We start from the raw sequence: 18390 nt of genomic DNA on the forward strand, positions 1-18390 counted from the left end.
CAGGAGGAGAGAGATTCAGGCGAACCGTCACCGACGCCAGGGACCCACGTATCAACCGGGGCAGTGGGTGTGGTTGTCGACACGAGACCTTCGTCTGAGATTGCCCTGCCGCAAACTCAGTCCCAGGTATGTAGGGCCATTCAAAATTGTACGCCAGATTACTCCAGTGTCTTTTCGCTTAGCCTTGCCTAATCATTATCGTATTTCTCCTACTTTCCACATGTCATTACTCAAACCCGCTGGTGGTCCACGAGAGGAGGCGGTTGAGGAGGAATCGGAAACCAGGACCCCTCCACCTGTCATGATCGAGGGCGAGGAAGCTTACCTCGTTCGAGAAGTGCTGGACTCTCGACGTCGGGGTGGCGCCCTCCAATATCTGGTGGACTGGGAAGGGTACGGTCCAGAGGAACGGTCCTGGGTGAATGCTAGAGATATTCTAGACCCAACTCTCACGGAAGAGTTTCATCAAAGGTTCCCAGAGAAACCAGCCCCCCGACAGCGCGGTAGACCCCGGCGTCAGGTGCCTTCTCGCTTCAGGAGCCGCTCGCAGGAGGGGGGTTCTGTTGTAAATGAGGGCGATGCCAACCCTCTTGTGCACCACCAGAGGGAACCATCGCCAGAATTCTGATTCGACTCACGGACTCAAAATCCCATAAGCCCTGCTACCTGGCACTGATTACGGTCCAGGTGCAACTCATCAGCTCTCGTGTATATATACCACACTCACGCTCCGGTTCTTTGCGAAGTCTTGATTTGCCTGGCTGTCATTTCTGAGCGTTCCATACTCCCTGCTTCGGACTGATCTGTGTTTCTGACCCTGTGCTTGTTCTACGATTACGAAAGACATCTGCCTGCCCCTGATCTCCAGCCTGTTATTCTGACCAGTAAGATATCTGCCTGCCCTTGAACTTTTGCCTGTCCCACGTTCTGTTTCCTGGATTGCCCCTTTGTGTTTGTTTGTATGTGTTCTCTTAATAAAGCTTGCAAATGGATTCAATGCCTTCTGACTCATCACAACAACTATACATTCTATGCATATGCACACATGATACACCATACATATACACTGAAAGTGACAAAAATCCAACGTCAAGTCAGCATCTTAAATCAACATCATATTGATGTCAAATACTGACGTTTATTCCTCAGGTATGGCAACCAAAATCCAACATCTGATAGATGTCATAGTGGTAACGTCCAAACAATTTCAAGCTGTGGCATCATTAGACGTTGATATTTGGTTGGTTTTAGGTTGAACATTTGTCAATAATTGGAATATTTGAAATGAGTTACTTTACACCACTGCACATAAATCATTCTATACATATACACACATGATACTTTTTATACATATGCACACGATACACTCTTGTCAGCGCCTGGGATAGAACCCAGGTTTCTGGTGTGAGAGGTGAAACACTTATCCACTGAGCTACTGGAAGTTGATGAAATCAGACACACTATACATATACACACGATACAGTCTATTCAACTTGTCTGTTAAAGTGAACAATGTGACTTGATGTACTTGAATGTTAGAAATGTGTTCTCCTACACCAGAATAATGTTACTTATTAAATAAATGAACAAGGAAGATAATTATCTTGTTTATGAAGACTGCAGAGTGATGCATGAACAAAAATGACTTTGAATAATATTTTAATTATTTTGTGATATATAGGTCAAAATGTGCTCCTAATAGTACGTGGCCCCTGCCCACCTCCCACAGGTTAATAGTGAGCTAATGTAATTTTACAATGCAAATCTTAAATTCATGCTAACCAACAAATGATCAAAGGAAATGTATTAATATAATACAATATGAATTGATGTTTACTTTAAACTGTAATTATATTGTTCTATTAAAATAATTTTTTAAAAATATTTTGTCAAATAAAATATTTTTGAAGAGTCATCCACCATCATTTTGTGGCTAAAAAGTATCGGTTCAGGCACCGTTTTGGCACCGGTATCGTTTTAAAAGTATCGATTTAGCACCGGTATCGAAAAAAAAAGAAACTACACTCAACCCTACATGAACAATCCATACATAACACACTCTTGTCAGCGTCTAGGATAGAACCCAGGTCTCCAGTGTGAGGGGCAAATCGCTTACCCACTGAGCTACTGGAAGTTGATGAATCTTCACATACTATACAAATACACACATGATACACTACATACATTTACACACATGATACACTTTGTACATATACATATTCTATACATTAATCACTTCATTCATATGGACACACAATGCCTTCTATACATAAGCACACATGATTCACCATACAAATACACTACATACATATGCATACATGAGATACTCCAAACATATGCACACATGATACATTCTATACATACACACACCATACATGATACATTATATACATACACACACCATACATGATACATTATATACATGCACGATACACTTTATACATATTCCATACATGATACACTTCATACATACACACACACGATACATTATATATATATATATATATATATATATATATATATATATATACACGATATACTTTATACATATTTCATCCATGATACACTTCATACATATAGACACACGATACATTCTATATATATGCACACATGATACACCATACATATACACTTCATACATTTGCGCACATGATACATTCTTTACATATATATGCACACAAACATGATACACTCCATACAACTGCACACATGATACACTTTATACATATACACACACACGATTCATTCTATACATAAAATCACACATGTTACACTCCATACATAACACACTCCTGTCAGCGTCTAGGATAGAAGCCGGGTCTCCAGTGTGAGAGGCAAATCACTTACCCACTGAGCTACTTGAAGTTGATGAATCCTGACATACTATACATATACACACGATACACTTTATACACATACATATTCTATACATTATACACTTTATGCATATAGACACACAATGCATTCTATACATATGCACACATGATACACTTCATACATATGCATACTTGATATACTCCATACATATGCACACATGATACACTCCATACACATGCACACATGATACTGTACATTCTATACAAACACACCATACATTATATACATACACTCATGATACACTTTATACATATTTCATACATGATACACTTCATACATATAGACACACGATACATTCTATACATATGCACACATGATACACCATATGTGTACACTCCATACATATGCACACATGATACACCCCATACATATGCACACATGATACATTCTATGCACACACACCATACATTATATACATACAGTCATGATACACTTTATACATATTCCCTACATGATACACTTCATACATATAGACACACGATACATTCTATACATATGCACACATGATACACCATACGTATACTCCATAAATATGCACACATGATATGTTCTATACATACACACACAATACACTCCATACATATACACCCCATACATATGCAGACATAATACACATGATACATTCACACAGAGAGGATACACTTTATAAATATACATACTCCACATGCACACAATATATTCTATACATATAAGTTGATGAATCCTAACATATTATACATATACACACATGATACACATTCTATACATTATCCATATAGACACACAATGCATTCTATACATATGCACACGATACACCATACATATACACTTAATACATTTGCATACACGATACACTCCATACATATGCACACATGATACAATCTATACATACACACACACACACACCATACATGACACACATACACACATGATACACTTTATACATATTACATACATGATATACTTCATACATATAGACACACGATACATTCTATACATTTGCACACATGATACACTTTATACATATACACACGATTCATTCTATACATAAAATCATACATGATACACTCCATACATAACATACTCTTGTCAGCATCTAGGACAGAACCCGGGTGTCTGGTGTGAGAGGCAAACCACTTACCCACTGAGCTACTGGAAGTTGATGAGCCCTGACATACTATACATATACACACATGATACACTTTATACATATACATATTCTATACATTATACACTTTATTCATATAGACACAAAATGCATTCTATACATATGCACACATGATACACCATACATATGCATACATGATATACTCCATACATATGCACACATGATACACTCCATACATATGCACACATGATACATTCTATACACACACACCATACATTATATACATACACTCATGATACACTTTATACATATTCCATACATGATACACTTCATACATATAGACACACGATACATTCTATACATATGCACACATGATACACCATACGTATACACTTTATACATTTGCGCACATGATACATTCTTCACATATATACAGACATGATACACTCTATACATATGCACACATGACATGTCCTATACATACACACACAATACACTCCATACATATACACCCCATACATATGCAGACATAATACACACGATACATTCACACAGAGAGGATACACTTTATACATATATATACTCCATTTGCACACAATATATTCTATACATATACATATAAGTTGATGAATCCCAACATACTATACATATACACACATGATACACATTCTGTACATTATACATATAGACACATAATGCATTCTATACAAATGCACACAATACACCATACATATACATATGCATACATGATACACTCCATACATATGCACACATGATACATTCTATACATATATACTCACACACACCATACATGAAACATTATATACATACACCTGTGATACACTTTATATATATAGACACATGATACATTCTATACATATATACACGTGATACACCATACATATACACACATGATACAATCTTCACATATACACACACACATGATACCCTCCATACAAATGCACACATGATACACTTTATACATATACACACGATTCATTCTATACATAAAATCACAAATGATATAATTCTTACATAACACACTCTTGTCAGCATATAAGATAGAACCCTGGGTCTCTGGTGTGAGAGGCAAATCACTTACCCACTGAGCTACTGGAAGTTGATGAATGCTGACATACTATACATATACACATATGATACACTTCATACATATACATATTCTATACATTATACACTTTATGCATATAGACAAACAATGCATTCTATACATATGCACACATGATACACTTCATACATATGCACACATGATATACTCCATACATATGCACACATGATACATTCTATACACACACACACACCATACATTATATACATACACACATGATACACTTTATACATATTCCATACATGATACACTTTATACAAATAGACACACGATACATTCTATACATATGCACACATGATACACCATACGTATACACTTTATACATTTGCGCACATGATACATTCTTTACATATATACACACATGATACACTCCATACATATGCACACATGATATGTTCTATACATACACACACAATACATATACACCCCATTCATATGCAGACATAATACACACGATACATTCACACAGAGAGGATACACTTTATACATATACATACTCCATACACCCTACTCCATATGCACACAATATATTCTATACATAGAATCACCCATGATACACATATACACTCCATACATTCTAAATATACACACATACACAAAACACACTCCATTCATATGCACACATGATACACTTTATAAATATACACACGATTCATTCTATACATAAAATCACACATGATACACTCCATACATAACATACTCTTGTCAGCGTCTAGGATAGAACCCAGGTCTCCGGTGTCAGAGGTGAATCACTTACCCACTGAGCTACTGGAATGTGATGAATCCAGACACACTAGACATATACACTACATATGTGTACACACATAATACACTCTATACATTTGCACATATGATACACTTTATACATATGCAAATTCCATACATGATAAACTCCATACATATACACACAATACACTCCATATATTCTAAATATACACACATACACACGACACACTCCATTCATATGTGCACATGATACATTTTATACATATACACACGATTCATTCTTTACATAAAATCACACATGATACACTTTATACATATTCTATACATTATACATATGGGCACACAATGCATTCTACACATATGCACACATGATACACTATAAATATGCATACATGATATACTCCATATATATGCACACATGATACACTCCATACATATGCACACATGATACATTCTATACACACACACACCATACATTATATACATACACTCATGATACACTTTATACATATTCCCTAAATGATACACTTCATACATATAGACACACGATACATTCTATACATATGCACACATGATATGTCATACGTATACACTTCATACATTTGCGCACATGATACATTCTTCACATATATACACAAGATACACTCCATACATATGCACACATGATATGTTCTATACATACACACACAATACACTCCATACATATACACACCATACATATGCAGACATAATACACACACACACACACACACAGATGATACACTTTATACATATACATACTCCATATGCACACAATATATTCTATACATATAAGTTGATGAATCCTAACATATTATACATATACACATTCTATACATTATACATATAGACACAATGCATTCTATTCATATGCACACGATACACATACATAATACACTCTATACATATACACACATGATACATTCTATACATATACACACCATACATGATATACATACACCTGTGATACACTTCATACATATAAACACACGATACATTCTATACATATGCACACATGATACATTCTTCACATGAACTCTATACATTTGCACATATGATACACTTTATACATACTCCATACATGATAAACTCCATGCATAAACACACAATACACTCCATATATTCTAAATATACACACGACATTCATATGCACACATGATACACTTTATACATATACACACGATTCATTCGCATTAAATCTAACATGATAGACTCCATACATAACACACTCTTGTGAGTCTCTAGGATAGAACCCAGGTCTCCAGTGTGAGAGGCAAATCTCTTACCCACTGAGCCACTGGAAGTTGATGAATCCTGATATACTATACTAATACACACATGATACACTTTATATGTATACATATTCTATACATTATACATATAGACACACAATGCATTCTACACATATGCACACGATACACCATACATATACACTTCATACATCTGCATACATGATACACTCCATACATATCCACACATGATACATTCTATAAATATATACACACACACACCGTACATGATACACTTTATACATATTCCATAAATGATACACTTCATACATATAGACACACGATACATTCTATACATATGCACACATGATACACCATACACTTCATACATTTGCGCACATGATACATTCTTTACATATGTACACATGATACACTCCATACATATGCACACATGATATGTTCTATACATACACAATACACTCCATACATATATACCCCATACATATGCAGACATAATACACACACACACAGAGGATACACTTTATACATAAACATACTCCATATGCACACAATATATTCTTTACATATAAGTTGATGAATCCTAACATACTATACATATACACACTCTATACATTTTACATATAGACACACAATGCATTCTATACAAAGCACTTACCCACTGAGCTACTGGAAGTTGATGAATCCTGACATACTATATATATACACACTTTATACATATACATATTCTATACATTATACATATAGACACACAATGCATTCTATACATATGCACACTTCATACATTTGCGCACATGATACATTCTTTACATATGTAGACATGATACACTCTTCACATATGCACACATGATATGTTCTATACATACACACACAATACATATACACCCCATACATATGCAGACATAATACACACAATACATTCACACAGAGAGGATACACTTTATACAAACACATACTCCATACACCCTACTCCATATGCACACAATATATTCTATACATATAAGTTAATGAATCCTAACATACCATACATTTACACACATTATACATATAAACACACAATGCATTCTATACATATACAAACGATACACCATACACATAAACTTCATACATATGCAGACATGATACACTCCACACATATGCACACATGATATATTCTATACAAATATACACACACTCACACCATACATTATATACATATTCCATACATGATACACTTCATACATATAGACACAGGATACATTCTACACATATGCACACATGATACACATACATACACTCTTGTCAGCATCTGGGATAGAACCCGGGTCTCTGGTGTCAGGGGTGAATCACTTACACCCTGAGCTACTGGAATGTGATGACTCCAGATACACTACACATACACACTCCTTATGTTTACACACATAATACACTCTATACATTTGCACACATTATACACTTTATACATATACATACTCCATACATGATAAACTCCATACATATACACACACAATACACTCCATACATTCTAAATATACACACATACACACGACACACTCCATTCATATGTACACGATACATTCTATACATATACACACTTTCTATACACACACACACATTCTATACATATTCCATACATGATACACTTCATACATATAGACACACGATACATTCTATATATTTGCACACATGATACATTCTTCACATATATACACACATTATAAGTTATATACATACACACAATACAATCCATACAAGACACACTCCATACATATACATACATAATACACAAGATACATTCACACAGAGAGGATACACTTAATACATATACATACTCCATACATATGCACACAACACATTCTATACATATGCACACATGATACACTCCATACACACATGATACATTCTATACATACTGACACAATACATTCCAAACGATACACTTCTGTTAGCGTCTGGAACCCGGGTCTCTGGTTTGAGAGGTGAATCACTTACCCACATATGTACTGTGCATATTTACATATAAATACACAAATACAGTACATGAAATAAACAAAGAAACATGTTTATAAATACTATCTTGGATGAATTGACAGTGCAATAGCAATGTAATGACATAGTGATTACAATGAAATAACAGTAATTGAGCACAAGAAAAAAGTTTGAAAATAAATATTACAATGCCATAACAATTTAATTACAATGTCATAAAAATATAATTATAATGTAATTGCAATATCATAACATAGTCATTCCAATGTCCAAACAATGTAATTACGATGACACAACAATGCCAAAACAATGTATTTACAATCTCATTACAATGTAATTTCAATGTCATAACATAGCCATAGCCATGTCTAAACAATGTAACTATAATATCACAAAAAATGTTTTAACATTGTGATTACAATGTCAACTATGTCATAATAATGTCACAACAATGTTTTAACAATGTAATTACAATGTCTTAACGATATAATTACAATGTCATAACAACAATGTCATAAAATGTAACTACAATGTGATAACAGTCATTACAATGTGATAACAGTCATTACAATGTCATAACAATTTAACTACAATGTCACAACAATGTTTTAACAATGTAATTACAATATCATAACTTAGACATTACAATGGTATAACAATGTCACAACAATGTTTTGACAACGTAATTACAATGTCATAACGATATAATTACAATGTCATAATGTAATTACAATGTCATACTATAGTCACTACAATGTCATTACAATGTAACAACAATGTCAAAATAATGTAATTACAATTTCATAACAATGTAATTACATCAAAACAATGTAATTACAATGATATAATGATGTAGTAACAATGTTAACAAATAGTAATTAAAGCCTAAATGTTTTTAATTACAGCTGTACTATGTATATTTATATAATTACAATGAATGTCATGACAATGTAACTACAATGCCATAACAATGTAATTACAATGTCATAACAATGTAATAACAATATCATGACAATGTAAATACAACGTCATAACAATGTCATATCAATGTAACTACAATGTCAACAATATCATAAAGCAATAACAATACCAACAATGTCGTAAGAATGTATTTACAATGTCAACAAGGTCAACAATGCAATTACAATGTTAATAATGTCATAACAATATAATTACATTGTCATAAGAACACAATTACAATGTCATAATGTATTTACAACGTCAACAATGTCATAACAATGCAATTACAATGTCATAACGGTGTCATAACAATATAATTACAATGTAATTACAAAATCATAACATATTCATTCCAATGTCCAAGCATTGTAATTACAATGTCATAACAATGTAATTTCAGTGTCATAATGCAATTACAATGTCATAACAATGCCATAACAATATAATTACAATGTCATAACAATGTCATAAGTCATTTACAATGTCAACAATGTCATAACAAAATAATTACAATGTCATAATGTAATTATAATGTCGAAACAATGTCATAACAGTGTAAATACAATGTTATAATGATGTAGTAACAATGTTAAAACATAGTAATTGTATCCAAAAAAGTTTGTAACTACAGCTGTACTATGTATATTTATGCAATTACAACGAATATGTCATAAAAATATAATTACAATGTTATAATCATGTAGAAACAATGTTAATACATGGTTATTATATAAAAAATTGTAATTACATATGTACTGTGTATATTTATATATACATACACAAATACAGTACATGAACTATACAAAGAAACATGTTTATAAATATCATCTTGGATTAATTTACAAAATAATAGCATATACATATGCACACATGATACACTCCATACATATGCACACATGATACATTCTATACACACACACACCATACATTATATACATACACTCATGATACACTTTATACATATTCCATACATGATACACTTCATACATATAGACACACGGTACATTCTATACACATGCACACATGATACACCATACGTATACACTTTATACATTTGCACACATGATACATTCTTCACATATATATATACACATGATACACTCTATACATATGCACATATGACATGTCCTATACATACACACACAATACACTCCATACATATACACCCCATACATATGCAGACATAATACACACGATACATTCACACAGAGAGAATACACTTTATACATATATATACTCCATACACCCTACTCCATATGCACACAATATATTCTATACATATACATATAAGTTGATGAATCCTAACATACTATACATATACGCACATGATACACATTCTGTACATTATACATATAGACACATATGGACACAATACACCATACATGATATACTCCATACATATGCACACATGATACGTTCTATACATATATACTCACACACACCATACATGATACATTATATACATACACCTGTGATACACTTTATACATATAGACACATGATACATTCTATACATATATACACATAATACACCATACATATACACTTCATACATTTGCACAAATGATACAATCTTCACATATATACACACACATGATACCCTCCATACAAATGCACACATGATACACTTTATACATATACACACGATTCATTCTATACATAAATTCACAGATGATACAATCCTTACATAAGGCACTCTTGTCAGCGTCTAGGATAGAACCCGGGTCTCTGGTGTGAGAGGCAAATCACTTACCCACTGAGCTACTGGAAGTTGATAAATCCTGACATACTATACAAATACACACATGATACACGTTATACATATACATGTTCTATACATTATACACTTTATGCATATAGACAAACAATGCATTCTATACATATGCACACATGATACACTTCATACATATGCACACATGATACATTCTATACACACACACCATAAATTATATACATACACACATGATACACTTTATACATATTCCATACATGATACACTTTATACAAATAGACACACAATACATTCTATACATATGCAGACATCATATACACGATACATTCACACAGAGAGGAAACACTTTATACATATACATACTCCATACACCCTACTCCATATGCACACAATATATTCTATACATATACATATAAGTTGATGAACCCTAACATACTGTACATATACACACAATTCATTCTATACATACAATCACCCATGATACACATATACACTCCATACATTCTAAATATACACACATACACACAACACACTCCATTCATATGCACACATGATACACTTTATACATATGCACACGATTCATTCCATACATAAAATCACACATGATACACTCCATACATTACTGACTCTTGTCAGCGTCTAGGATAGAACCCAAGTCTCTGGTGTCAGAGGTGAATCACTTACCCACTGAGCTACTGGAATGTGATGAATCCAGACACACTACACATATACACTACATATGTTTACACACATAATACACTCTATACATTTGCACATATGATACACTTTATACATATACAAACTCCATACATGATAAACTCCATACATATACACACAATACACTCCATATATTCTAAATATATACACATACACACGACACACTCCATTCATATGCACACATGATACACTTTATACATATACACACGATTCATTCTTTACATAAAATCACACATGATACACTTTATACATATTCTATACATTATACATATGGACACATTGCATTCTACACATATGCACACATGATACACTATAAATATGCATACATGATATACACCATATATATGCTCACATGATACACTCCATACATATGCACACATGATACATTCTATATACACACACACACACCATACATTATATACATACACTCATGATACACTTTATACATATTCTCTAAATGATACACTTCATACATATAGACACACGATACATTCTATACATATGCACACATGATACGTCAGACGTATACACTTCATACATTTGCGCACATGATACATTCTTCACATATATACACAAGATACACTCCATACATATGCACACATGATATGTTCTATACATACACACACAATACACCCCATACATATACACACCATACATATGCAGACATAATACACACACACACACAGAGGATACACTTTATAAATATACATACTCCATATGCACACAATATATTCTATACATATACATATAAGTTGATGAATCCTAACATACTATACATATACACATTCTATACATTATACATATAGACACAATGCATTCTATACATATGCACACGATACACATGCATACATAATACACTCCATACATATACACACATGATACATTCTATACATATACACACCACACATGATATACATACACACATGATACACGATACATTCTATACATATGCACACATGATACACCATACATATACACTTCATACATCTGCGCACATGAAACATTCTTCACATGAACTCTATACATTTGCACATATGATACACTTTATACATATACAAACTCCATACATGATAACCTCCATGCATATACACACAATACACTCCATATATTCTAAATATACACATATACACACTCCATTCATATGCACACATGATACACTTTATACATATACACACGATTCATTCTATACATTAAATCTAACATGATATATATATGTATATATATATGACTCCATAAATAACACACTCTTGTCAGCGTCTAGGATAGAACCCAGGTCTCCAGTGTGAGAGGCAAATCTCTTACCCACTGAGCTACTGGAAGTTGATGAATCCTGACATACTATACATATACACACATGATACACTTTATATCTATACATATTCTATACATTATACATATAGACACAAAATGCATTCTACACATATGCACACGATACACCATACATATACACTTCATACAACTGCATACATGATACACTCCATACATATGCACACATGATACATTCAGTACATATACACACACACCATACATGATATATATACACACATGATACATATTCCATACATGATACACTTCATACATAAAGACACACGATACATTCTATACATATGCACACATGATACACCATACATATACACTTCATACATTTGCGCACATGATACATTCTTCACATATATACACACACATAAAACACTCCATACATATGCACACTTGATACACTTCATACATATACACACGATTCATTCTATACATAAAATCACACATGATACACTCCATACATAACATACGCTAGGATAGAACCCGGGTCTCGAGTGTCAGAGGTGAATCACTTATCCACTGAGCTACTGGAATGTGATGAATCCAGACATACTATACATATACACACATGATACACTTTATACATATACATATTCTACACATTATACATACACAATGCATTCTACACATATGCACACATGATACACTCCATACATATGCACACATGATACATTCTATACATACACACACGATACACTTTATACATATTCCATACATTATACATTTCATACATATAGACACACAATATATTCTATTCATAGAATCACACATGATACACTCTATACATAACATACTGTTGTCAGCGTCTAGGATAGAACCCGGGTCTCCGGTGTCAAAAGTGAATTTCTTATCCACTAAGCTACTGAAATGAGATGAATCTAGACACACTACACATATACTCCATATGTTTATACACATAATACACTCTATACATTTGCACACATGATACACTTTATACATATACATACTCCATACATGATAAACTCAATACATATACACACAATACACTCCATACATTCTAAATATACATACGACACACTCCATTCATATGCACACATGATACACTTTATACATATAAACACGATTCATTTTATACATAAAATCACACAAGATACACCATACATAACACACTCTTGTCAGTCTCTAGGATAGAACCCGGGTCTCCAGTGTGAGAGGCAAATCACTTACCCACAGTCCTGACATACTATACATATAGACACACAATGCATCCTACACATATGCACACATGATACACCATACATATGTATACATGATATACTCCATACATATGCACACATGATACACTCCATACATATGCACACATGATACATTCTATACACACACACCATACATTATATACATACACTCATGATACACTTTATACATATTCCATACATGATACACTTTATACATATAGACACACGATACATTTTATACATATGCACACGATACGCCATACGTATACACTCCATACATATGCACACATGATACATTCTATACACACACACCATACATTATATACATACACTCATGTAGGCATGTGCCGGTATCACATTTTCATGCTGCGATTAATTGATTAAGCTTTAATCACGGTATACGGTATTATCACGATATTGTAATTTTACTAGAGAAACAGGTAAAAAAAACACAAAAAACTGTTTCGTCAACTTAGTAACTTTAAGAACTTTTTAATTAACTAAAAGTACTTCAAACATTTAAATACAAATAAATATAAATAAAACAATGCACAATTTAAAAGTAAACTTGAGCAATTATATCAAAGTGAATGTGCAAACTGCAAAAGAACAACATTTGTTATATGTTTTTAAATAGATTTAAGAGCAAAAAACTATTTTTAATGAATCAACAATAAACATTTTCAACCAATTCCTGGTATCTCTTCTGGGCTGCCTGGCATATTTTAGTCCTTGAGATTAAAGTGCAAAAATGTGAGCATGTTCACTTTTTCTGGCTTGAGCTTTGAACGCTGAGGTGAGAGGATATGTCCACTGGCACTAAATACCCTCTCTGAGGGAACACTTGTTGCAGGAATGCAGAGAAACTTCTCAGCCAAGGTAGCAAGATGAGGAAGTTCTTCAGCATGCAAACTCCACCACTGCAATGGATCTGCCTCTGATTTTATTAGTGGCAGAGAAAGATACAGTTTGATCTCAGCTTCAGTCTTTGACTTCATGCTGCTTTCACCCTCCTGCTCCTCTGCTCTCTGCTGCCTTGTGGAGGTGATTTTGTTGAGCAGGGTGGCCAAGCTTTGCTGCTGTTTTTCAGAGGTGTGTGTGTGAGTGAAGGGCAGGGGGGTTGAGCTGCTTTGCTCTGTCTGGGCAGCTCCCTGACTCAGTGTTGTCATCTCTGCCAGTTTTGAGGCTTCCTCAATACAGCAGTTGACCGTGGCATCAAGGTCATCAGAAAAGCTTCCTTTAAACCGGGGATCAATGAAGCTTGTCAAGTCCATCACCTTCTTTGCATCAACACTGTACCTGGATTCAAGATCTGACTTCATTACCCTCTTCAGGTCTATGGTGAGGGCACTGTCTTCATTTTTTACCTCAAGAATGTCTGAGATGATGTGACTTAGCACCGGCCACAGGGCTGACAGACTTACTCTGCTCTCTGAAGCCAAAGCATCAGTAAAAACACTGAGTGGTTGAAGGATTTGCAAGACTTGTTCAATGACTGCAATATCTGCATCCTTTGGCATCAAATGCCATGCACCTCCCTCCGTTGCCAGTACAGCACAGACTGCCTGCTGTTGTTCAATAAACCTCTGCAGCATTTTCTGTGTCGATCCCCATCTAGTGACTACATCATGGATGAGTGACCTCTGAGGGATATTTAAGGCCTCTTGTTTATTTCTGAGCTCTCTTCTTCTCTTTCAGCTTCTTGAAAATCCCTGCACCAAATGTCGACAGCTTCGGACAGCTGTGTCCACCCTCTGGATTTTCAGAGCTTTAGAAATGGCCAGATTCAAGTTGTGGCCAAAACACCCAAACCACTGGCCAGGAAAGGTGGTCTCGAATGCCTTTTTCATGTTTGTAGCATTATCAGTTGTAATACTGACAAAAAACTCTTTGTTGATGCCCCACTCCTGCAACATGTTATCAAAAAATTCACTGATATTGTCAGCAGTGTGGTCTTCTGGAAAAAACTGTGTTTCCAGGCAGTTTGATTGAAGTTTCCAATCTGTGAGGTAGTGGATGGTGAAGCTGATGTATGGATGACCACTTCCTCCACTGCTGGTCCATAGGTCAGTAGTTGCTGCATACCATTTTCCTTGGGCTATACGCTTGCCAACATCCTCTTTTAGACTGTTATACATTTTGGGTAATTCTGTCTTAGAGAAAAACTTCTGTGAGGGAACTTTTTAAAGTGGAACTGTTGTCTTCATCAGTTTCAGAAATCCTGGTTTTGCTACTGTGTAAATGGGGATCATGTCTTTAGCAATACAGTATGCTATGGCATGATTGATTTCCTTGGCCCGATGAGATGAAGGTCCATATGAAGCCTGACGCTGGAATGCCTCTTGAACTGTTGGTTGAACGATGGCTTCAGCTGAAGATGAACCAGCACTGCTAGATGCATGGCCACTCTGTAAAATAGGAATGAAAAATATTACTTCATACCTCTGATAATTTAAATAAAAGATGCTGTTCAGACAGAGAATACAAGCAAAGTAAATTTTCGTTTTTTTTGTTTTGTTTTTAGACTAAAAATAACCCAAGTTGCAACTTTCAACTAAATGCATCTGTCATTTCAAACTATATTTTAGTAATAGAAAACACACGATGATGAGCTTAAGTTTTGCACTTTACTTGTAACGTTACTCTCTTGTAAACATGTAAACATCACGTTTACTCGCACTGTGTGAAAATGTATGATTGTGTTGCATTCCTTTTTAACTTAAAATCACATTATTCTGCCTAACTTCAATTATTAATTACAGAACTTACTTTTAGCTGAGTATTGTATTTTGTTGTTAAAATACGAGATGCAAACTTAAGTGTAGCAAGTGGAGTTTATGCTAACTTTTAAACTAACGTACATGGAAGCAAGCAACACGCAGCAAATGGAAATAAGTTAACGTAATTTTGCAATCCTGTCTTTCAAATAGTTGTTTTATGTGGTATTCAGCATGAGAAATTAAGTGTCTTACCTTTATCTCCCTGAATTGCAGTGGATAGTTGTCGCGAATATGAGCAAACATGTTAGACGTGTTCCCGTGTTTAGCAGCCACTTTCCGTCCACATGTTTTACACAAAGGGAAACCGTCTTCGATCAGCAATCCCTCTGCATTTTTTTGGAACCCAAAATATTTCCAAACCTCTGACTTTACCCTTTTTGAAGGGGGATAAATTGTCGGCAGCGTTCCTCCTTCCGCCATGCTTCTTCGTGTGAGGATAAGAGAGCGGTGGCAGCGGCGGCGCGCACTGCGTGCACACAGTGCTTCTACATGCGGGGATTGTTTACATCCGAGTGCGCATCAGTTCTGCGCAGCATATACGCAGTGTTTCTTCAAGCGGTTGATGGAAAATAAGCTGAAGGGGGATAAATTGTCGGCAGCGTTCCTCCTTCCGCCATGCTTCTTCTTCGTGTGAGGATTA

At 34.5% G+C, this 18390-nt stretch overlaps 1 protein-coding gene across 1 annotated transcript; it reads right to left on the reverse strand.

The window, feature by feature from the left end:
• Positions 1 to 14668: 14668 nt before the first annotated feature.
• Positions 14669 to 18182, reverse strand: LOC101884285 (E3 SUMO-protein ligase ZBED1). Its single transcript, XM_087267998.1, has 2 exons — positions 17943 to 18182; positions 14669 to 17378 (listed from the first exon to the last, which is right to left on the reverse strand). The coding sequence occupies exon 2, from the start codon at positions 16563 to 16565 to the stop codon at positions 15696 to 15698; it is 870 nt and encodes a 289-aa protein (XP_087124124.1). The 5' UTR covers positions 16566 to 17378; positions 17943 to 18182; the 3' UTR covers positions 14669 to 15695.
• Between the last annotated feature and the right edge of the window lie 208 nt (positions 18183 to 18390).

This window comes from Danio rerio, chromosome 9 (genome assembly GCF_052040795.2).
Source record: "Danio rerio strain M-AB ecotype USA chromosome 9, GRCz13ab, whole genome shotgun sequence".
NCBI classification, from domain to species: Eukaryota; Metazoa; Chordata; class Actinopteri; order Cypriniformes; family Danionidae; genus Danio; species Danio rerio.

Bases quoted from the DNA above. Each gene is read 5' to 3' on its own strand.
- LOC101884285 (XM_087267998.1), bottom strand. From the start codon at position 16,565: ATGCTGCAGAGGTTTATTGAACAACAGCAGGCAGTCTGTGCTGTACTG.